A 24,588-nucleotide genomic window follows, 5' to 3' on the forward strand; every position below is an offset into this window, starting at 1 on the left:
TCAGTCAGAGTTACAGGATGGGGAGAAAAAAACAGTTCCTTCAGTTGGGATGGCTTGAGCACCTCGATGTTTGTGTCAAGATGACCGTGAACCATTTGTATTATCATTGAGTTTACACAAAATATTTTAATGTTTGATTTACTTAAAATCCATCTTGTACTTAATAAATGTTACATATTCCTTTTTTTGTGTGCATTTTTACACATTTTTATTTAAAGGAACATTCCTTCATAAGGCCAGTGCCAGCAGATTTCAGGGAAGCTCAGCCTCATCAAATAACAGAATCCTACTATGGGCTGAATAATAGAAAACAGGAGGTATGCAGGCAGAAAAAGGAAGCTTTGGCAGCCAGCTAAGTGAGTCAATCCTAAGCACACAAATGCATCCCTTATATAAAACAACAACAGGTCTTTGCCCTTGTCTACAAGCCATTCCTCTACAACCCGGGCTCGTGTGTGTCTACTTTTTTTCCCCCCGCAAAAATTGTCCCATCAGTACTCTCTAATAGGCAAAGTGTAGGAAGAGAGGAAAGAAAAAGGATGAGATAAAGGAGGAGGGAGAGTCAGGAAGACAGAGTGAAGGCAGCGGCGCTTGTTTGGCTCGGGAGCAGCGAGTAATGAGGCCGAGGCGCTCCCTGTCATTGTCCCAGCAGCAGCCTGTAGCCAAAGACAGGCACAGAGGAATAACAAAAAGCATCAGCTATGTCAAAATAAGACAATCATCTGACATTCATAACACCCTAACAGAAGAAGGAATAAAGAGAGGGAAGTGAAACCTTAAAATCTTATTTTATTTTTTTGCCCCTTTAATCTTAAAAAAGGGTTTTTTTTGACAGTCGTAATTCGTTTCTATTCAACCAATTATCCCTTGATATCTGGATTTTCTTAAAATACAATATCAGTTTGTTAAAGTTTGGCAAAAATTGCCAAAAATTTGCACCGAAAAAATGTTGGGCTTACTTGACCAAGTAAAAGCAACAAAATCCTCCAAAACTCACTGCTGTGTAGACTCATACACTTTCCCCAAATCTGTGAACATATCGAACAACAGCTGCGTTCACCTTACTTTAAAGTTTATAAAGGCCGTGCCAAAAGAGCACAGAAAATTTATACTTCACTTTGTTCTTATTCCAAAATGAAAGCAGCCAGGACAGAACGTTCCCCGGAGAGAACAGAAAAGGAGGGGCGTGACTGATCCAGAGGGATGTAGCGCCGTTTTATGGCGGGGAGCGAAGGGTAGATTGAGGTGTGTTGATGATGCCAGGATGAACAAATTACAAAGCAAAGGGGATGAGTTTAAGGGCAGTACACGGAATTATTGTGGCAGCAAAACAGAGAGAAGATCAGAGAGAGTATAATCCGCCGGGAGAAATCTGTCCCACTTGGGGCAAAAAAGAAAAACAAATCAGGAGTTGTGTGTTGACTTGAGTTGTATTGCAACAAACTGCACTGCAGTGTTGAAGGAATGCACGGAAAAGTACATAAAATAAACACGTTCGTTTGCATGTGTGGATAAAACAAAGCAATAATTCTTTAAAAAGTACCCCAAATACCAGTAATCTTATTTGGTTTTTGACCTCTATTTTGTTCAATTTAAATTTAAAAGAACTCTCTCTAAACATAAAAGAAAGTCTATCAAAACCACACTGGTAATGCTTTCTTTTACACTAAGGTACTTGTACAGTGTATTTAATTAGATTGTACTTTTGTTATACTAAATGGATACTTATGTGATACAGGGTATTGAGGCGATCACTAAATGGTAATTACCACTTAAATACCCTTGATATTTAAGCAGATTTGGTACTTATGCGGGATTTAAGTAATAATTACATGACAATTTTGTTGTACCAACTGGGTACTTACGTGGTACTTGCTGTGTATCTATGTGGTACTTATTGGTTCATACTCATGTGGTACACACTAGGGCGCCCATGGTGCAGTGGTAGGGTGGTCAACCTCTGATTGGAAGATTGCCAGTGCGATTCCCGCGTGATTGCCTGCCCATGTGCCGAAGTGTCCTTGAGCAAGACACCAAGGCGCCAGTGTTCGGCAGCGGAGTATCAGTGTATGAATGTGTGTGTGAATGGGTTTGTTACTATAAAGCGCTTTGGGCCTTCGAGGAAGGTAGAAAAGCACTATACAAGTATACGCCATTTACCATTTACTTACGTGTTGAGTTATTGGGTCTCTTGTGGTAGTTACTACATGTAATGACAGTGTAAGTACAAGTAAAGTACCTTGAATTTACTTGTCAACTTAATGTATGTTTCATGGTATTTATCTTGTGAAATAAGATGGTGGGTAAAAAGAAAGTACCTTTGAAATACAGTAAAGAAGTTCCCAAAATGTACTTTCTATGTGCTTAATAAGTATATGTGCATTTCATGGTACTCACCATGTGTAAGAGGATAGGTATTTACATAGTACTTATGTGGTACTATATCGTGTTTTTAAGGTATTAACTGTTATTGAGAAGAGAATAAGTACACAGAAAGTAACATTTAATGTTTGTGACTTTACATGTAAAGTTGTGAAGCCTGTTGAGCAGACTCAGTCTGTCTTCTAAATGCTCATGCCAAATTGGAAAAAAAACTTTTAATTTTATGTATTGAACATCTGACCTTTTTTCCACAAACCTTATTCTGTTGAACCTACTTTCTATCAAACACATTGCAAGTGGAACCCGTAGGACTCTCCCCAGAGGAACCCCAGGCAAAACTGGGTGCACAACTGCGCTTACCTCTTTTACCCCAACTACTGCTTGAACTTTATTTTTAAAAACACAGAATAAACCTCTAAACAACAAACACAAAAAGCCTTTTATGTATAAAAAAGATTAAAAAGTAAATATATTTTTCCAAAGGGTTTCAAAAGAAAAACTTCTCAGAGGCTTGTTGTGAGCTTGCTGCAGCACAGGGTTGTCGCACTCGAAAACAAAAGTAATCTTGGGGACACTTTAAGAATTGGAGCATGACAGAAGGTTAATGTTCTGGTAATGGTGCAACAGCAACAGCAACAGCCTGCAGGTTTCTGCATCACCTCGCTCCAACTTTTAGGCTGATCTCTTAATCGGTGTTGAGATCGCATGAGTCTTTTTCTGAAGGCCGGGGCTCTGTCCATCCTGAATGCCCGTTGCTACTTCCATGCCCAGCCATGAATATGGAGCTGTTCTGTGGCTTAGAGCTTGCTTATGTTTTCTGTCTGATATCTAGACCCCATTCCCATTTCAAAGGGAGGTCCACTCGGGGCCTTGACTTTTTGATCTGCCTGGCGACTGAGTCGACCACCTGCATGTGGGATCAGCTGCCAGCGTGAGCAGACAACCCCTCTGCTTCAAAATACACATCCTTCCCCCTTCATCCTCCCTTCGATGCTCCATTGCTCTTCACTGTACCCCCTCCTTCCATGAAGCTGCCAAGAGCCCCAGTAGTTCTAACTGGGTCTGGAGCTGCATTCCATTCCCAACTGATCCGATCATGGATGTATACGAGAGGCTTAAGATGCTCAGTATAGCACTTGTCAAACAGAGTCAAAGCTCCACAGACACTACAAGGGTCTTATCAAAGATCCCACAGCCTTTTAATCAGCGACAATAATCCACATCATGGACTACTGTGACCCCTCCCACCACAGCCTGTGCCAAACTTACCATTTGTATCAGACATGATCAAAATGTCAAATAATTTGGAATTAAGGCATCAAAGATATCGGTTTGTGAGATGAGCAGCAAGCCCATGAAAGAACCAATTAACAGCTACTGTAACAATCTCTTTCACTAATTACCCTTCGTTGAAGTTATGAGTTTCTGTCTGAATGCAACAACAGTTTCGTTTAAAAAACAAAGCGACAGCTATTTGGGATGTGCATGTTTCCCCGGGTTGCTTGCAATAAGTGATATTCACAGATTCTTAAAGTTAATTAGCTTTCTTGAACTGCAGCAGATAGCCTAATGAGTGTCTAATTGTTTCTCAGCAGGGGTGGCAGCCTTAAGAGCACTAAGAAATGTGTAAGGTGTTGGTTCAATCGTACAACATCAACAGGATTCAGGAAACCGCAACAAGCCTGTTTCGTCTACTTGTCTGAAATTAAAGAGAGAGCAGTTATAACTTGTCAAAGGAAAGCTGCTATATTCATCTTTTTATCCATTTAGCTTAGAAATGTAAAAATTTGTGCTAATCATGAAAAACATTTCTCCAAAATTACTGAATTGAGGGGAAAAGAGTATTACTACTCTATCTACTATTATTTCTATCCATTTTTGGGCTACTTCTAAGGAAGATGATCTTTTGTAAATGCACTTCCTTTTGCATTTACAGGGTTCCTTCACCATATCGCAGTTCACCTTATGCAGTCTTTCTGACTTGTTGTTTTATTTCAGTGCAATGTTGCATGCCTTTTTATTTTAACACAGCACACTGTGTTCTGCATCCTGATTGGGCGTTGACCTTGTCAATCAATCCTTTCCCTGCTGTGTCACCTGTATAGAATGCATTTAGTTCACGAGCAGATCTTTGTTTTCATTCTATAATCCTGGACTTAATTTTCTATGAAGATTTGAAAGTTGGAAGTTGAAACAAGAGAGAAAAGAGTGAAAATGGTCGTCTCTCTAAGAAAGGGGTATAAAAAGTGTAGTGAGGGGATTTCACAGATTTCACACAGTTATTTTTATAACCTTTCCCCTTTGATAAACGAGAGAAGTGTGGAAAAAAATACAAAATTGGATTTTAAAAACAGTGTAAATTAGAAAAAAAAATCAGTAAGAAGCTAGGGAGGGTAAAATTATGTTCATTTTTGCTGTAAGTTTTTCATGTTTATTCAAATTTTTCAAATGTGCAAAGTTAGAAAAAAAAAAGAACAAACAAAATACTTTCTTGTATTTTAGCAACAAGGAAGAATGGAACAAAGGTGTGTGTGTGTGTGTGTGGGGGGGGGGGGGGGGGGGGGGGGTGTTGTTTGGTTCTTCTGCTCCCATCAAGCGGAATGGCAAGCAGTATAGGAAGAGGCTTGCAGCCGGGCAACACTTTAGAAAGCCCTCATAAATCCTGATTTGAGAGGGGCTCTAACCAGAGGAGCCAAAGCACATCAAGTGGGGGTGGGGGGTGCGTTGGAGAGCACATGAGGGGGGGGGGGGGGGGGGGGCATGCCACTTAAAATGCTATGTCTGATTAAGTCTTCCCATTAGGTGACAGCTGAACTTTAACACTAATATGATAATATTGAAATAAGTGTGTGTTATTTACTTCTGCACCAGAGGGAGTGGGGGGAGGGAGGGGGAGGGAATGATGAATGATTTCTGGACAGCTTTGGGTGACATACCACGTGAGGTGACCCCCGTCCTCTCAATCCTTCTTTCCCCCATAATCAGACTTGACAAAATAGAGACATATGCAGAAATATTGGTTACAGTTGGCGTCACAGCCCTTCTCAGGCCTTCCCTCCTTACTATCTACTGGTCGCCCCGCGAGCTGCCCTGCAAATTGTCTACAGGCACTGAAGCATCCATTTCAATTGGCACTTCCTTCCTGCGCAAGGATTTCACATTCAGTCTGTGTCATTTACATATTACATTTAATCAAAATCCACAGGAAGGGAGGAACAAGAGAGAGAAAGAAACAAAAGCGTGCAGTTACGGTTCAGGGGTGACCACACAGGCGTTTCATGAAATGGAGATGTGACTATACATCACCCCGTTTGAGTGTGGGTTAGGGGCTGGTGTAATGCAAAGCCCATTGATATATTTGTGTTCAAGAGCTGTGTTTATGTCGAGTGAATCTTTGTTTGTGAACTAGTGGGCAAAAAAAAAACCAAAGGCTGCGAATGAGATATGGCCTGCAACTTTCCTTTGTGAAAAAATAAAAGTGAAGAAAAGAATGGAGACATGTGCAGAGCGTACTTGTCTTCTCCAGCCTTTTTCTGTTCAGTGCTTCACTGCTCATTTCTTTACAACCAGAGTACAAATACTGTCGAATTCAACCAATTACTTATAGCTTCAGTGTACTCAGTTTATGATGATAGAGCTGGGGAGCTCAGATGATTTAAAGAAAAATAAGTGTCAATAAAAGAAAGACCAACTCAGTATGACAGTCACTGAGCCAAACAAATCAATACAAAAATGGAGGGATTGTCGACACTTATCTAAAACAATTCTTTCTTGAAAAAGTTTTAAAAAAAAAGACCGTATCATGCTATTCATAACACTGTTGTAGCAAAAATACAACAAAAACGAAGTCCCTACCTGCCTCTTACCTTCTCAGCATGCCAGTGAGGATGCGGGAACTCTTGCCCAAGTTGGCGTCCGTTTCTCTCAGCTGCAAAGGCAGAACAGTAAAAGACAGCTTTCATTTTCAATTCCAAGGCACGCCGTTTACGAGGAAACACAGCAATGCACACACAAAACAAATATAAACAGAGTTTGATAGTCTTCCAAACTGTTGGAAAGTTTCAGATCATTTCACAATATAGACCTCATAGTTGCAGAGAAATTGGGGACGATCAGTATCAAATGTGATTGACTAAATTTGGTGTTTCAAAAAAATTGAACCTCTTCAAAGTTTTTCAATAAATTACTTTAAAGGAATTTATGTTTCACATCAAGTTGTACATAAATACTTCTCCGGCAGCTAAACTTGAATTAACCCTTCTTTTGACTACCGTAACCCCTAACAGTTTATGCATTTAACGTAACTCCAGCAGTTTCTGAAGCGGAGATAAGCAGCAACACTGTACAGTAGTAAAGGGCTCATGCAGTCAGCATAAATCAGCTGATTCCATCACAAACCAAAGCGGCATTTCGCTGTTATGCAACACTTAACGTTGGTCATGTGTGCATATCGGTGCAAAGCCATTATATTATAAAGAGCTGCTTTTCTCCAAGTCAGAATCAGCTAAAAAATGTTGATCGCGTAAACGGTCAAAGAGATACGGTATGTCAGAGAGCGTTATTTTAGGAGTAACCAGCGACATCTCCGGTGTTAAAGGGTTAAAAGAGATGGACATAGGAACTTTGCCTTGCGACAGACTAGCAATTTAGTCGACTCTGATTGCCAGTTGCTACTTCCAGGCCATGCTCTCGGCAGATTGCTAGTCCCCCTCAACTGTAGCTGGGATAGGCTCCAGCAGCCCTCTGGTCCCAAAAGAATGTCAGCGGGTTTGAAAAATGGATGATTGGATGGATACATGGGTTGATGGATGGGCGGACATGAGAACTCCTGGTGTCCTGACTCTGCAGTCACTCAGAGACTTGCTTAAAACATAACAAGTGGAGGTTGAATAAAAATGCAGTTTTTGTGTCAAAAATGGGAATGGCGTTGTTTTTGTTTGTTTTAAGGTGATTTCTTTGCTGAAGTGCATCAAACCCAACAGGTGGAGGTCATCCATTGGTCATAGATTTTCTTTTTCATAACTCGGAAAGACAGATTTTCCGTTACACCCAGAGGAGTGGATGTTTTTAGCTTGGTCGACACACATGATGACAGCTTTAACTTTCGCACATATTCAACTTTGGAGATAAAATGATGCTTTATGAGCTACCAAGGGTTTACATCTATAATCTAAGGTTCACAAGAAAAGGGAAGACAATGAAGAAGACTGACAGACTATTTTTACTATGGAATAAAAAAAAAAAACAGATTTAAACTGCTTAGTTGAAGCAGGTATTCTAAAAAAACAAAACAAAACACAGGGGTGGCTGGGGAAAAGGAGGTTTGGGAATCCATCCTCAGATGGGTGTACTACAGTCATCTCCCCCCCCATCGGAAGAAAACACATTTTTTGGGTTAATGGAACTGGGTGTTCCTCTTTTCACCAAAAGCATTTCTTTATAAAAGAGATTTATGAATTGTACATTAGAATCAGAGTTTATTGATCTACTTTTAAAGTAGTTATCTAGCTATCAGGAGACAATCGTATATCAAAAGTAAAAAAAATTCTTTTAGATTTACTTCATGGAATTTACCAGTGAAAAAAACAGAATATACTTTTAAACAGTCTGTTTTTCATGCACTATAAAACATTACTAGAAACCAACTAAAAACAACTTTTTAATTGCGAGGCAAACCACAAGTCACTTAAATGGCCTTCAGCTGATCTTTTTGCAGAGAAAGCTTCTCTTCATTCTGCTCTTTTTTTATGTTATGAAATTACTTTTATTTTTTAGAGTCACAACATTTATTTCTCAATTAATAGGCAGATTTTTATTATGTGGGAAGTTTAGCTAACTTTTTTTTGTCATTGCTGTTTTATTTGCCGTTTTATTTGGGTTCCCATGTTCTCTCTGTAAACCCATTTTCCCACCATTCATTGCAGCACCAATCTTTTCCTGCAAGTCCTTGCTTATTTTGATGTCATCTTTCTTAGCCTGCTTTTCTTCCCATCTTCTCTACCCTATCCTGCTACGTTCTTCATTTTCTTCCATCTTTCTTTCCAGCCCTCTGGCAGCCTGAGCTGGTGCAATGCAGATTATCAGAGCCAAGGATCCATGTGGTACAGGGTAGGGGGTGAGGGACCTGGGGTTTAGGCCCTCTGGCAAAGACAACAAGTCCAGCGGTTGCCTGATGTCTGCCTATGCCCATAGATCTGTCCCCTAGACACCTCACACTTCCTCCCAAAATACATTTCTCCTTTTGAATCATCCTTTCGTCCCTCCCCCTGTTCACACCCGCTGTGCCAATTTTTTCACTTTCTTCCTTAACCTGAAATGGAAACCAAGTGAACTATTTTTTTTTGCAGTTCAGTGTCTAAAATTAACCGCATGAAGGTGTTTGTTCAAACTTACTTTTTGAGTTTTTCTACAAAATGGAAAAGCATCATAGATCATCTTAAGATTTTTTTTATACAAAAAAACCCCATGAAAATTAAAATTTTTAGGTGATCACAAATCAAACCCAATAAAAAAAAATCTGATATACATGGGCAGTATTGGTGCAGTGGTAGAGCGGTTGACCTCTGATAGGAAGATAGCAGGTTCGGTTCCTGCCCATCCCATGCGTCAAAGTGTCCTTGAGCAAGGCACTGAACCCCACATAGCTTCTGGTGGTTATAGGTCGGCGCCAGTGTAAGATAGCGAAGCCGCCATTAGTGTGCGTAAACTGCTTTGGGACTTTTACAAGGTAGTAAAGCAATATATGAGTATACTCCATTTATCAATTCTTACCTGTAGCTTATTAGAGATGGAGGTTGAAAAAGTAAAACTGGAAATAAAATGTAAATATCAGCTTTTATTTTTGGAAATAAGGGTATCAGAAAGAAGCTACTTGACAATATTGCAAACAAAAACAAACTCATCCTCTCTCTGGACGAAGGACTAACTGCCTACATGTACAATCTCAATAAATCTCAATTATTATTTGGGTCTCTTTCGCTCTTCATGAAATCATACAGTTAAAAAATAATCGTATAAATCAATATATAGGGAGTTACTTAGCACTTTCATCTTCCATTTTTTATATTTTATTGGTTTTTCACTTTTTACTATCTCCGGACAAAACTCTTCTAAAGCATCTGCTGTGTGTGTTTGTGTGTGTATGCATTTGTTGGAGAGGTTAAGCAAAGAAGACCCATGGGAAGAGGGTGGAGAAAGAGAGAGGTAGGGAAAGTAAAAAAAAAAAAAAAAAAAAAAAAAAAAAAAAAAATAGGAGCACAGGTACTCTCAGTAGTCACTATAGACAGTTTTGAAAGGAGATGTTTGATTTTCTTTGAAATCGTCTGTACGAGGCCCTCTGCCATGTTGTGATCTTTAAGCATTCAGCGCTGAGTGGGCCAACAGGGCTGGGCCCCCTTCCTATGTTTGGTCTTTGCTCTGTCTGCCTACCTGTCTGTTTGGCAGCCTGCATGTTAGGAGGGGCAACATTAAGGATTAAGAGCCTCTGAGGTACAGTCTGAAGGAGGGAGTTGAACTACAGAGGCTGCTGAAATGCAAAGGAAGGGCAGAGGAAGGAGGCTAGAAGGAGAGGTTACGCTATTAGGAAACACGGAAGTGGAAAAAAGGCCCTTAAAGCCAAATTACACAATATAATAAATAAAATATTGATTCAATCATAATGTTAAATGATTGGCAAACATGAACAGGTGTTAGATCTGATATGTTATGCAGTGCTGCTTCTTTTAAACTGAACTTTTTATTGACAGAAGGTTCAGGTAGTCAAAAGTAAGGATAGGATCTGGAAAACCAGCAGGACACAAGCCCCAGATTAGATTTTTCTGCTACCTTGAGGTTTCCATGAAAGCTTCTCTTCATATTTGAATGTGTTGATTTTCATTTGTGTGCTACCTGGCATTCTCCAAAGTGGTAATTCATGGCATTTCTGCTAACCGGCTTTCAGCCGTCTTGGTTTCGCAAATCTTTGTTAGATCAGATGTCTGAGTGTGTGCACATGCTGTGTGTTCTCACCCTCTCTCTGGCTTTTTGTATCTTCTCACGGTCGCCGTGCAGGTTGGAGAGAATCTCCTGTCCGACTTGTTCTGCAAAAGGACATGTAGCATGAGAGGCAAGCATTAACAATTCTCGTAGTCATGCCACAATGTTATATAGGTGACAATATAACAGTTTGGGTCGTCTCTTTACCCAAAGCAACTTCATCCAAAAAAAATGCGTTTGAGTTAATTTCAACATAAATACATCAATTTTATGTCTTAAAATTAAATAAACTAATATAAAGACTCACAACGAAAAAGGGGGCTTTGATTTTTTTTTTAACATGCTCTTCTTAAAACTTAACATTGTGTTTCTGAATATTTTATTATTCAAATTGTAAATAAGAGTCTAAATTGAAAATAAGAGTTTTAAATTGAGAGAGGGGGAGGAGAAGGAATCATGAAAATAAGTGAAAAATCTTCATATCGATCAAAGGCGGGCTTTCAAGCACACCAAACAAATCCAGAATAAACAACACAATTGCTGACTGTAATACGCTACACAGGTGCCGCACACCAAAGGGCCCACGTGCTGAGCGCCTGTTTTGTGTGTGTGTGTGTGTGTGTGGGGGGGGGGGGGGGGGGGGGGTGTAAAAATGGGCTACATCTGGCAGCTAAACAAGAGAAGAGAGAGAAGGATGAAGAACAAGTTACAGAGAAAGAGGATCAGGGTGAAGCAGCAAAAAAAAAAGAACACTATTTATTTCCCATTCATCCCTCCAACACTGTAAGTGAGTCAAATGTGTCTCTTCCTGCCTTCATTAATTTCTAATCTGGGAAAAGACAGATTGAAGGATACCCAGATTAAACAGTGCAGTCAGACAGTCACATCTGACAAATAGGGCAGATTAAAAGACTGAGTGCAGGTATTAATAACCATAAAAAAAGCCCTCCCCCATCCCGACTGGAAGAGAACAAGAAATAAACACGCAGGGAGTTGAAGCGGAAATCTTCTGTTAAAGAGACAAATAAGCACATCTATCCATCTCTGTCAAGGCTGTTGGTTTTTGTTCAATAAATGAGTGTGACAAGTATTGCAGGAGGAGAGGTTTTTTATGTCAAGTGGCTTATTGGAAAGGTTTGCAGTGCGTAACAAGATGGATGAGGTAATGGGAGAAAGGCAGTTATGTTTAGTAATTATTATTTTATGAATGTTTAGGTGACAACAAAGGTGAAGAATTCATAAGTAGTCTGAGCAATAAAGAGGATTTCAGTTAACTGAAGGCTGAAGCCACAATAACATTTTGTCAGTGGCTGTGATAAATGTAGTATAATAATAATAATGGATTAGATTTATCTGCACTATTTCTTGGTGCTCAAAGCGCTTACAATGTGTCCATTATTCATTCACTCCTCATTCATTCTTGGTGATGGTAAGCTACTGACGTAGCCACAGCTGCCCTGGAGGCAGGAAGGGTGAAGTCTTGCCCAAGGAAACCACGACAGCAGGCTGGGGGGAGCGGGGATCGAATCGCCAACCCTTCGGTCAATTGGATGACCTGTTCTATCGCCTGAGCCACTGCAAATATATATATTGTATATAACATGAAACTGCGGTTAAACTGCAGGATATGTTGTATAAGTACAACATTAAGTACTATTAAACAAAACCCAAGTGAAAGTCATTAGGAAGTCATGTTAAACTAAAGGTTTATGATTGTCTACTTCTAGTTATAAACACTTTTCTTAAATATCCGTGTGGGGAGTGCAGGTGTGTCTTGCATGCAGTTCCCTTGAGGCTTGTATGGCCACCTCAAAGGATGCCATGAAAAAGGAACGTACCATTATAGGGTGTGTGATGGGTGAATTGTTATGTATTTGTAAGGCTAATGTAAGTTACGCTGTCATAAAATGCCGTTAATCCACCTCAACCTTCTTGTCATTAATAAGGTGCAAGTGCTGGCCCATAACTGACTGCACTCAAATGCCGCTCGCAGGTGATAATGCAAGTGCCCATAGGACGCCCGTACAATCCCCATACAAACTATGCTCAAAATATATGCAAAAAAAAAAACTCAATTAAAACTGTCCAATTGCTGAAAAGAAATGGAAAAAAGAGACAGAATTCACTGCTAATGCTTCTGACTTGTTGCTCGTTAGCGTTTAAAATATTCCCCGCCTGTTTAACGGCTATTAACAATTTAAATAACCCTGGCCTGGAGGCCGTGCTCTTGTTAAAGACTCCCATCCCCAAACGCCTATTTAACAAGCCCATTATTCCATTACATTACATTTACATCAGCACCACTGGGTCTTAATTTGATGTGGCCTTTTAATGTAATACAAAGAACGTGTACAAAAACAGTGAATGCAGAAATCTGAAGGAGAAAAATGCGTGTCTGGACAAATATCTTTTCTGTTAACAAATAGGACACATCTACTTACTTGTACTGGATGTGGATTTATTCCAAGTCATACTTTAGATCTATGTTTCATGATATCCACCAAATAGAAACTCATTAGGGATTATAATCTCTAAACACAAATTAATCAAAATCTTAGACTAAAGTTAAAACTCAAGATTTGTGAGTTGGTGTGCAAATATATGATCCTCAAGTGAAACTGTATCAATTAGTTGAATGATTGTGATCATAATTTAGAAAATGTTCACAATATGTTGTGGGAAAGTATGTAGTGGGTCCCAGATAAGCGTAGGAAGATGGATGGATAGTGGGACAGACTCCCAATCAAATATGTGGAATCCAGAAGAATTGGCTGTCTTTATTTTTGTAGTATGCTTTTTAGTGACAAAAACTTTAGCTACCTTACTTTTTTAAGAGCAGAATCATTAACCTATTTTTAACTATTTTTATTTATTCCAAAACAAAGCGTAGGCTTCATATTTTAGTGGTTGTGCATTAAATTAGAGCTCTGCTCCATTCCTCAGAATTATGGCGCTTAGAAAGCAACTGAGGAGCACCAACATGTCTACACCCTTCAATTTTAATTGGTGGTACAATCTATTTTAAACAAACTTTTCCATTGCAGTTACACTGCGTCTGAGAGCCTTGTATTGTTAACTGTGTGGCAGGCTCTCTTTTTTTTTTAACCTGCTCCCTCAGTCCCTGGAGCCTAAAGAGAACATAACCTGACAGGGGTGTACCTAAAGGATCACCACAGCTCCTTCTCATTTAGTAGTAAAGAGCACTTTTTTGCTGGTCTAACACAAGCCTCACATACAAGACAACTCAACGTGTGGGAAGGTAAAGGTTAAGTAAAGAGAAACCAAGACTCAAATAGTTTTGCCATTTCAAACTCACTAATAAATGAATACATTTGCATGTTTTAAGGAAGTCTAGAGCTTATATCATATGCCTAACTACATCAGGAGTTCCAAGTTCAGTCCAAAATGAAATGCACTCAAATATAGTAAATATAATGTAAATATAGTTAAAAAAAAGTTAGTTTGAAATACAAGAGGGGTTTATACAAATATACCCCCTTGGGTATTCAAAGCTACATAACCCCCTATTGTAACAATAACATCTGTCAAACACAAGAGGCCCTTAGCTTTTATGCTGCTGGACAAAAAATTAAGAATAGAAATGTTGAGTCCATAACAAAATCCATGAATAAATAAAGTCACAATCATACATGATGTATATTGGGAGGTGGGCAGAGTATACACAAATGACAGAGTATACACAACATCAAGGTTTTGTATTGGACCATAAGGCAGACAGGATCTTAAGGCTCATTAAGCAAGACAAAACAGTCATATAATATTGTATGACTCACTACCCAGAATGCCTAGGAACCAAGAGGCAGTCGATTGGTCAGAAGGTTTGATGGGAAGTTTTTCTAGCAAACACTTTTGCTTATATTTGCCTCTTCTGCCCTTCAGCCCTTGCAGAGAGTGCAACAGAACAAAAAAGTCGAACTTTATTCACAATAACTCAACATTGTTCAGTGGTAACACATAACAAAACAACAATTTTTCATTTTTTTTATGTTGAAGAACAGTACGTATCACTTGGTAGCCGCAATGTTTCGACATTCCATAGTTTACCAAAGTCTTTCAAAAACATTTAGACAGATTTTTGAGCTCCTTGAACTACAGATAATCGGTTCCAGGTCAGTTAACACAACCAGAATTATGACATAAGAGGCTCCTTCTTAAAAGGCACAATGTCAATTTTTGAGAAAATTAAAGGCATTTTAAGTGTGCCTTGTGGTCCATAAAATACAGGAATAAAAGATTTAAAAAGTCAAGATTTATAGGCTATAGTCAATAGGATTTGTAGTAGTTTCAGTCTATCCCGTTATAAGCCATCCAGTGGCCCTTTCCCTGCATGCATTTGAGTGGTGGTGGGCAGTCAGGTTGGATTTCTGGGCCCTTTCTTCACTTTGCCAGACTGTGTTTTATTCATCGCCTGTGCCCTGACCCCGCAGAGCTCCTGTTCTGACAAATCACTTCTGATTAAGACAGATCTCCGTTAGTCAGCCACTCAACCTGGCTTATTCATCATTCCACAGAAAATATCCCTCTCTACTCCCTCATCCCTCCTCCTCCCAGCTCGTTTGGCTGTCTGTCAGACCGAAGCAAAGTACAAAAGAAATTTCCGCTGCTGCTTTAAATGGTTGATTATGGACAATTGGTGGATTGAGAGACGTAAGGCTGTCTTATGGGTGATAAGACACTGATTTAATGGGTATAAATGACTGGGCCGGTATGAGAGCAGCTGGTAATAGAACAATTTGTTTATAGCTGTATTGGGGTGGAGGTAACTGAAGGCTACATTTTCTTTCTACTTGAGCTCCCCCTCCTATTTTCCCTTAACCTCAACCTCAAAGTCAAATTCTCAGATTACCAGATTTACATTTTTTTAACAGGAAAAGTCCCTCTCCCACTCCATTCAATGAGAATTGATGAGCCCTGGAAGGGAAAAGCTTGTTTTTACATTTATGAAATCACCCATACAAACAAATCCCTTTGGACAAGCCACACAAATATTGACAAAACCACTCACATGTATCAATGCTTTCTGTGGGGTGGAACTATTGCATTACAATATTTACCTTCAGTGTAATTAACTGGGCATTTACAGGACACAACGTTCTGCAGGAAATTACAGGAAAACAACGTTCTACTTAAGCCCAGAGACAGCCACAAGACTTTTGTGTTGAAAAATCTAACAAACCAGATTAAATTAACCTGAACAACAACGCGACTGGTGGCAAAGGGCTGCGAGGCAGGAGGAGTGAGAGCAGAATGAGTGTTCCTTCTAGCAAATTGCCTGGACTTAATCAACCAGTCTCACTGAACCATCCAAATGAAAACTAATAGACTTGGATGCTTGCAGTGATTGCTCCACATGCAACAATGTGTGAACAGGAGCAATACTTTCTAAGGTCCTCAATTAAAAAAAAAAAAAAAACAAGGAATTTCTACAGGCGACTGGTCAGCATTTACACTTGCTTTGGCAGTGTTCACATCCCAACAGGTCAATTGTTAAACTCAAACAAAGTTGACATATAAATTCCATTTCCAGCCCAGGCAAATGTGTTTTGTATTTGTTGATTAAATTTGTTCTAAACTATATAAAATGTATGAAGTATAGAATTAAAAACTCAAATCCAGATGAGCTAATTTGTTTTTGCATTATTCATAAGTCTGACATTTGTGTCATGCAATTGTGCAAGCATTGGTTCGAACTAAAAGATGGAAAAAAATTAACATGAGTGTATAACAAATACTTATAAATGAACATTTATACAGGCCAGTCAGTCCAAATAATCAATCCAGGGACAATGTTAAGGATTTGAATTTATTTTCACTGGACCTGGTAGCTAAATGAGGACTCTTCAGACTATAAAACAAAAAATGTCAACCAAAACATCGTCCAAATTGATGTGAACTTCCGCCGTTCATGTCGCACCACAACAAGAGAAATAATCAAACCAAAAGCGATATTGAATTGAACACGTGAAACGTGTTCTTAGAAATGCAGAGAGACGGAGATGTATTTATAAATATGAGGAAAGAGAAGAAGAAGAAGAAAGAGAAAACTTGATGTTCCCCTAGTTCAATTTCAAGAGTTTAGAACGCTAATCATCGCATTACTGTTGATTAAAAGCTTTTACGCCTTTAATCAGAAAGTTGACGGGCAGATCAAAGAGGGAAACACACATTTTTTTGCCGTCTAATTATCTGTACAACACCACACCTCAGGCAGCCCTTCCCTGCCTATCTCCTCAAACTCTGTGAAAGACTGGGAATGAAGATCTAACATTTACCACAGTTCATTAACCAATAAAACGAAAGATGGGGGGGTAGACAAGCCAACATGCAAAGGCTTAAAGTCTTTATGATTAGTGAAGACCTAAAGGACGCCTGTAATCATCCCTATTAACTTGTCCTGAATCGTAATGTCTTAATTATCTTCCAAAAACTAGGCTTGCCATAAGTCTAATTTACATGTTTTGACAAAGGTTGTTAAATGCTTTCCCCACACAAAGGCAATGTATGCTTTTATTTTTAACCTGTCAACACCGTTATAGTAATTGCCTTTATTTAATAAAAAAATAAACCAGATTGCTAAATGTGCTTTGCTGAATTTGCTCACCCAGCTGCCTGAGCAAGTGACGCAAAACAGATTTAATCTTTTTTCTTTTTCAATAATTCTTAATGTAAAAACTGATAGAGGTGTGGTACCTTCTGTGGGCACACAAACATTATCCAAAGTTTTCTTTGGATAATGTTTCAAGATTTGGCTTGTTTTATGAGCAAAACATCAGTTTTCTACCTGATCCATGTTCAAATTGTCTTTTGATCAGATGAGAGCAACCACCCTTTGCCCTCTTCTCATCTAATAAATCCTGTAAGACAAGCATACTTAAAAACAACAATCGACAAACTTTGTCACAACACTATACACAACGATTTAATGTTGGAGAGAAAGAAAGACGTGAAGATGAGGCATCAAAAATTAGCCTGAAGGAAAGTTGCAGGCATTAGTTAGATTAAACAGTTACAGTGACAGAATCTGTCAGCAGGAAACAAATTAATAATGTTTTGCTAAATCAAAAAAAAAAAAAATACTACTAATGAGTTGGGGAAGCCTATGTAAGAAAAAAACCAAAGGTGGATTGGGGTGGATGGTTTAAACTTGTTTAGTCAAAATGCCCAGTTCAGCCTGTGTGTTGGAGTCAGTTTACTACCAACCATAGTTTGGTGTAAGGGCACAGTACGACAGTGATAAATACTTAAACTTACATTAGCCTCATGAATACTTCACGATGCACTTGCCACACACACACGACAATGGTATATCCCATTTTCAATGAGCCTCGGGAGAACAGCAAGACACACCAACTGTCCCCCCCTGAGATGCTTCTTGAACTGACCACCTTTCTCTGCGACCCACCCAGACAACCCGAAAAGCTAAATGTACGGGCATGGACAGAAATATATCCTTTAGATCTCAGGTGATGTAAACTGTTGTCAAAAGACAGAACACAACCAAGTTATTGTTTTTGTTGGGATCACACCATTGCACTTCCTCTCTCTGGCATATAATAATAATATAACAATACAGCTATTATCGAGGGCACGAGAAACAGACAGGACTAACCACAGAGAGACATCACGCGCCTCATTTCACAATGATTGAGGCCACAGAGTTGAAGGCAGATTATAGCCAGCTGCCACTGTGAATTTACGTGAAACCGCTCAACATGTGATGGGATGTAAAAAACCCAGCGTACATTGTTCATTTGTGCTGACTCTGCATGGTGGCGATTTAATCAATCTCATTGAAAACAGTTTGAACTAGTAGACAAGTGAATGTGTTGACTAAAGCTACACTGAAGTAAAAAGGTAGAGGAGATTACCAAGACCTTTATGAAAGGAACACACTATTTCCTTCAATAGTTTAAAGGTTTTTTTTTTATTTATCCAACAATATAAAACAGGAAGAATATTTTACTTGTATGTAACAAGACAAGCAAGTACTTGAGAAGTAAAACACTGGATAAATATAAAAATAACTTGTTACTTAAAAACACGTTTTAAGTTAGCCCTTAAAAAAGACATTTGTTAAACTCGAAACAGAGTCGGCCTATAACAATGTTGAAATTACCTCAATTTTACTCTATATTCATTCAACATATTTCTCACAAATGAGTCTAAATTAAAGAAATGCAAAGAGACAAAAATGCAGCATTGTATGAAAAGGACATGGTTGCATGAGCATCACCCGTCTCCAGGGTCCAAATATACAGTTTTCTAAATATATGAGCAAACAAACAAGCATGGAGACAGAGGGAAAACGAAAGAAAGACACTCTGATGTGCTTGGTATCAACTGATGGTGTCATCCTAGATATGTTACCATGAAGGGCAGATCTGCAGCCCAATTATGTGCTGGGACAGCAGCATCAGCAGCCAGCAACTCAAAAATAAATAAGTAAATAAAAAAAGCTGGTGAAGAAATGATTATGTGCTGGGGATAAGCCTGGAACCTAAATTTAAATTATCTGAAATGACATGGCTACAGGGCTTAGGTCTGTAGAGCTGCATCTGAAAGCGACAGGTTTCTGGAGTTAAAGGTGTGGCCGTCTGTCAGACAGCAAAGCCTCTCTGAAAATGGGAAACTAATTTAGACAATGATGCTGAACTGAAAAAAACAAAAGGTAAAAAAAAAAAAAAAAAAACTACTTTTTATTACTGTCCAGCTCTTTTCCTGAATCAAGATTTCAAAACTTCTTTAGCCTAGTCTAATAACTACTGAATCATAGGTTACAATACATTTTTCCGCTCGTTCTTGCTCAGTCAGTAGTGACGGTGTGATATCAAAGGTCACATTTTAAAATCTCCAACAGTCTAAATGATTTTTTTTTAACTGTATAACTGTAGAATTTGAAGAATTCTCGTTTTACAGCTTCTGGAGGTTTTATATCTGACAAAGAATACCAGGCATCAATATACACACCAAGGACATCATTCCTCAACTACAGAGTTGATTTTCAGAGGAATTTAGTCAAACAGCTAAGTTAGTTGTGGCTTCGACAGTTTTGAAACCTCTATCATGCTTAGCTTTGGGTTTGTGTGTTCTGCTTTCCTAAGGAAGTGAGTTTGTCTCAGGAATTTTGATCTGGCGGCTCTACAAAAGCGTGCCTGGTTTTGAAAAAAGGTTTGGACTTTAAACGTATAGCCCAGTTGTGTTTTAAACACCGTTCTTTCAATCAGCAATCAAAGAAAAATTATTCAAACCTCACACAAGGCTTTTATAATGATCAGTTTTACTACAAAGCTTAAGAAAACCTTCAATGCATGCACTGGCAGATATTATATCAGTGAATAGAGAAGTAGGACCACCTGTCAAGCAAAGGGAAGAAATAACATGTTGAGCTTCAGAATTTGTCAATTAATTAACAAACTGTATTATAAGCAAAATAAATTGAATTTAACAGTGTGCATTACTGTCAGGCAGACAAGTTTTTCCTGCCCCTCATCATTAAATAAAAAGCTTAAGTGAAAACACAGCACGCCTGCCACCAATTTCTACAGTAATGAAGCGTATCTAAGTTTTAAGACATGCCAGAACGAATTTAATCAATCTCCCAAAGAACCTTGGCACCATCAAATTAACTATTCATAAAGGACATGATATTATAACTCTATTGTCAACTTTAACTGTCCTTTTTTCCTCCAACCTCTCCTGCCCATCACTCTTTGTTTGTTTCTTTGTTTCAACAGCAAAGTTAAGTGTACTGTCCTTTTTACTAATAGAGGAGATAATTGGCTTCTTTGCTGCCTTTTAAGGTCTTCTGATGAATGTTCCAAAAGGATAGAGGAGACTTTCTTTGACTAGAGTGGCTCCAAGTGGGTGTAGTTGCATGCTGATGGGGGGGGGGGGGGGGGGGGGGGGCTCATCAACAAACACATCTTTAGATTTGTCTATTTTTTTTTTTTACATAACCAGGTTTTTCGTTTAAACTCTATTTGTATGATTTTCCCTTTGTGGTCATCAGAAGGTTCATGACCCTGTGTCAATGTATATTTTACACTGCTAGACAACACAAAGAAGGCCAAAAAACAGCTATGTTGACTTATAAGAAGCACATTCTGTTATCCATTAAAAACATTGATACTGTGGGTGGCTATATTTGCTCATTTTCTTAAAGACGTTGACAAGCTGCAAACTATTCTAAGCTACAAGTGACAAAAGTTTTGAGAACTATCGGTTTCTGGTAGTTAGGGTTGAAATAGGAAAGCCTAAGCCAACCCAACACCCAAATCTTTTTTTTGCAGGAAGTCTTTATTGATGAGTAACATTCATATTTCTATATGAGAACTCAGTCTTAAGCCTGGTGCCAGCCAGAAAGAGATAATTAACAAATTTGAGCTGAAAGTTAAAAAAAGGGTCATCTGGATTTGATTTTTTGAGTTGAGATTTGACGTCTTATTCTTTTGGAACCATCCTGGATGAATGACAGTCTTCACAGATATGTACCAACTTTGAGATAAACAACTGGACATTTTCTACCAGTAGGAGGTTACACATAGTTAAGTCAGCTGACACAAACCTATGATTGTCTATTAAAGGACCTAAAATGAGTTGTTCACATTCTTTGGGAATTGGTTAAAGAATGAGGGATTTATTGATTTGACAATAAATCACAAATCAAACAGGGACTTAAGACAATGGTAAGCTATCTTATTTAAATGTGTATGAATTCTGCATTTTTACATTTTATAAATATATTCAATAAAACAATTGAATAATGTTAAAATACAGTTTTAGTATTTAAAGCTGGTTTTAAACACTTGTAGATTTTTACCTAACTTATAGAATTTCATTATGAGGGTTTGTAAGAGACCAAAGAAGGAGACATTAAAAATGCATACATCTGATGCAAGCATCATCTGCATGTGAAATAAGATACCGTGCAGCCATTATGGGTGTTCAGCGGGACATGTGACAGTGGACAATCATCGTAGCTCCTTCCCCTGATTGTAATTAGGGCCGACGCGTGACAGTCCCCCCGTGCCCTCTCGTCAGTGGCCCGGAGCACAGGACGAGCTGACAGTGGGGGCACAGGAGACAATGGCACAGGGTCCTGGCCTGGCACGGCCATGGCACTGTACCCTTTGGGCACTGACCCTTCCACTCTCAACCCACAGCCACTTTCGTTGCGTCACCTCTGTCACCAGGCATCTCGGAGAGTAACGAGAGGGCAACCGAGACTGCTTAGTAATTCTACCATAGTCGTTGCCTAGGTAAGCAAGAAGCTTTTTTTCATCCTTTTTCTTGTCCCCTTGTTCTGAAAACCTTGGTGAAATATGTGTCACATAAGGGCCCAATCACTCATCAACAGAAGTGATGGAAGCCAAACTCCAAGAAAGTTTACCGTTTTTAAGTGACGTAAAGATTAAGAGGAACTCAATCTTTGACTACACCAAAAAAATAATAATTAAATAATCAAAAACAAGTGATACAATAGGACCATACAGTGATTTCATCCAAGCCATATTTTACCCACAAACTTAAGAGGATTTGGGTGGTAGAAACTCTATTGCTGAGTTAGAACATTCTTCAGAGAGCGCAAAATGTCTATATTATGTTTATCGCTCACCAATCCCAGCAGAGTAATCCTTTTTTTATCAGTTTGTTTAGTTTCCTTGAGTCAGTAGTTTTGACATCTAAGCTGCAAAAGCAGATGAAATAGCAGGCTGTGCTGCATTTTTATTAAGATCGTGCTCCTTAAAATAGTTTTCTAGTAAATAACAACAGCATATATCAATATCAACAAGAAGACTTTGAGGGTATTTCTCAAAGACGAAAACATTTATATAAATTGTCTCTTTTCTTATTTAAAACAGTAGGGGGAAGGAGAAAGTCAGGGACCTTTAAGGAGAAGGAGGCATGAGAGGAAGAACAGAAAAATGTGTGTATTTGCAGATTGTTCCCACTAGGAGCGGAGTTACAAATGAAACTTCACTTCCACAACAAGTGGGATAGAAACCCAACAGGGGCTTTCTGGTATCCAGTTAGAGATACATAATTAAAAGAACATGGACAGGCACCATGTTATTACCAATGTTATCATTAGGCCAAGTTAACACACTGATCTCCCCAAAGACCTACACACTAGAAGAAAGAGAACGGTATAGGAAACAGTCTATTGGGGTCCAGAACTCTTCATGAAATGTTCATATTAGTGCTGGTTGTGGTTTTCCTACTCTGGCCATCCTACTACTCCATAAAAAACATTTAGTTTTGACATCACAAGTATGAAAGATCTGCACAGAACAGTTTTTTTTTCCTCCATTAGATTTTTCAAGTTCTTTTCCCTAACATCCAGGCTTAAATTAGCCAGGATTTTTAAGATCAGATCACTATTTTTTTAAGCTATAAAAAATGGATTAAATAAAAAGGAAGTCTGGCCTAATGAGCTCCCTGGGCTACGGAGCAGCAGGGACCGTGAGGAGAAAGAAGGGAGATGGAGCAAGCCTTTGAGGAAGAAGAGGCCACAGCCGTGCCCAAAGTGTGCCAGCTTCTCCTCACTCTGGCGCCAATGGCACAGACGGCACCTGGGCAAAGCTCAGCCATACTTGTTCCATGCCAGAGGAGGAGATACACAGACATAAAGATGTACAGGGCCTGAAATGTTATAAACAGAACCTTTTCTTCTGTTTGTCCTTTTCTCTATGAGTTTATTAGGAGTCAGCTAAGGTCTTTTAGCGCATATGATGACTAAAAGTTTCTGCATTAAAAAAATGCACCCAAATAAAAGGTCATGTTTTGGCATGAAAATCTTAAAAAAAATACACTGGTTAGCTATCACAATATTCCCAATTATTGTAAAGTAAGCAAAATGTGTTGCTTTGTAATGCTTCATCTAAAATATTAAAGTGTTCATTATACATGCTGGATAATGAGTGTTATCCAGCATGTATTGGTAAAATAGTTCTGAAAAGAAAACAACAGTTTAAAAACTTTGCCTATTGTCATGGGACACAAGGCTTTACAAAGCATGAGAACAAGGAGGACCGGTCGATGGACAGAAAACAGGGAGAAGACGGGTGGTACAGAGGAGGCAAGTCTGCCGGCAAGTAGCGTCTAAATCCTAGTCAACATAAAGAAAAGATGGAGGAGAAAACAACAAAATAAAACGTCCTTTTAAAATCCTGGAGAAAAACAATAGATGTAAGAGAGAAGACTAGAATAGAGAATGTTATAGTCCATTCTTTAGTTACTTTCTCTGCCTCTCATGCCCTCTAAACTTTGCACTAATTTGGCCTTTAGGATTGACTCCCAAAGAGAGGGGATGCAATCGCTGAAAAGAAAAACAGTAAATAGTTTAAAAATATATAAATTGTTGTTATAAACTCACAAGCATACTAAATAAAACTTATTAAAAAGAATAAGAACAAAAAGGAGATAAATCAATCAATGATAAAATGTGTTTTAAAAGGTATTTAATGCATTCTCTCTTCCACAAAAGACCAGGCCAAATAGAGGTAACAGGTCATTCGGATTTGTCTTGTACTTGTGGTGCACAGAAATGCAGCTGCATTAGCCTGTTCGAAACAAAGGCTTTCTGCTTATTCCTTCAGCACATGTCAACTTTTATATCTGTATGAAGAAGACGTATGCAAACAGAGTAATGAGTGCAATGTGTGTCGGATATATCCAGTGCCAAAAACCGTCTGTCCTGACAACGAAAAATGACCCATCTCAGCAAGATTTGGAAGGAGGGCGTTGTACTGTGTTTGACAGTCACCAGCACGGTGTTGACAGCCAAAGACTACAGCAGGAAGGCATCATTAGTATCACACACACAAACATGAGTACACACGCCACAGCACAAATATTCATATACAGAAAGCTCAAATACATTCCATCAGACATGAGAAAATCGGTGCATGCCTGTTTGCACGGAAAAAAAGAGCCTCTTGACAGATATTTTCAAACCTCAAACAGAGCATGACGTTGTGGCCGCTGTGATGTCGTAGTGGCAGGCGCAATGTGCCAGAGAGTGTCAGGGCTAAAAACGACCAAACCAGATATAGGAGGGAGGAAAAAGTAAACTGCACAACACACAACAGCTTGATTACACACAGCCTTAATGTTATTTTTAAGGACCGTGCATTAGTTTTCAAACTAGATAAAAATATTTTTTTCAGATAAGTGTTTTACAATAAATTAAAGCATTTTATAGGTCTGTAA

The 24,588-nt window shown here is 38.8% G+C and overlaps 1 protein-coding gene across 4 annotated transcripts in view; it reads right to left on the bottom strand.

The window, feature by feature from the left end:
* Positions 1 to 24,588, bottom strand: part of vti1a (vesicle transport through interaction with t-SNAREs 1A) — a 104,831-nt gene that overhangs the window by 29,895 nt on the left and 50,348 nt on the right. For 2 of the 4 annotated variants that reach the window (XM_004080387.4, XM_004080388.4), the window contains 2 exons: positions 10,390 to 10,460; positions 6,249 to 6,310 (listed from right to left, as the gene is read on the bottom strand). In XM_004080387.4, coding sequence (XP_004080435.1) covers positions 6,249 to 6,310; positions 10,390 to 10,460 — 133 coding nt within the window. Of the gene's footprint in view, positions 1 to 6,237; positions 6,311 to 10,389; positions 10,461 to 24,588 lie in introns of all 4 variants that reach the window. The other 2 variants (XM_011488209.3, XM_011488208.3) reach the window with 1 other exon arrangement.

This window comes from Oryzias latipes, chromosome 19, assembly GCF_002234675.1.
Source record: "Oryzias latipes chromosome 19, ASM223467v1".
NCBI lineage: Eukaryota > Metazoa > Chordata > Actinopteri > Beloniformes > Adrianichthyidae > Oryzias > Oryzias latipes.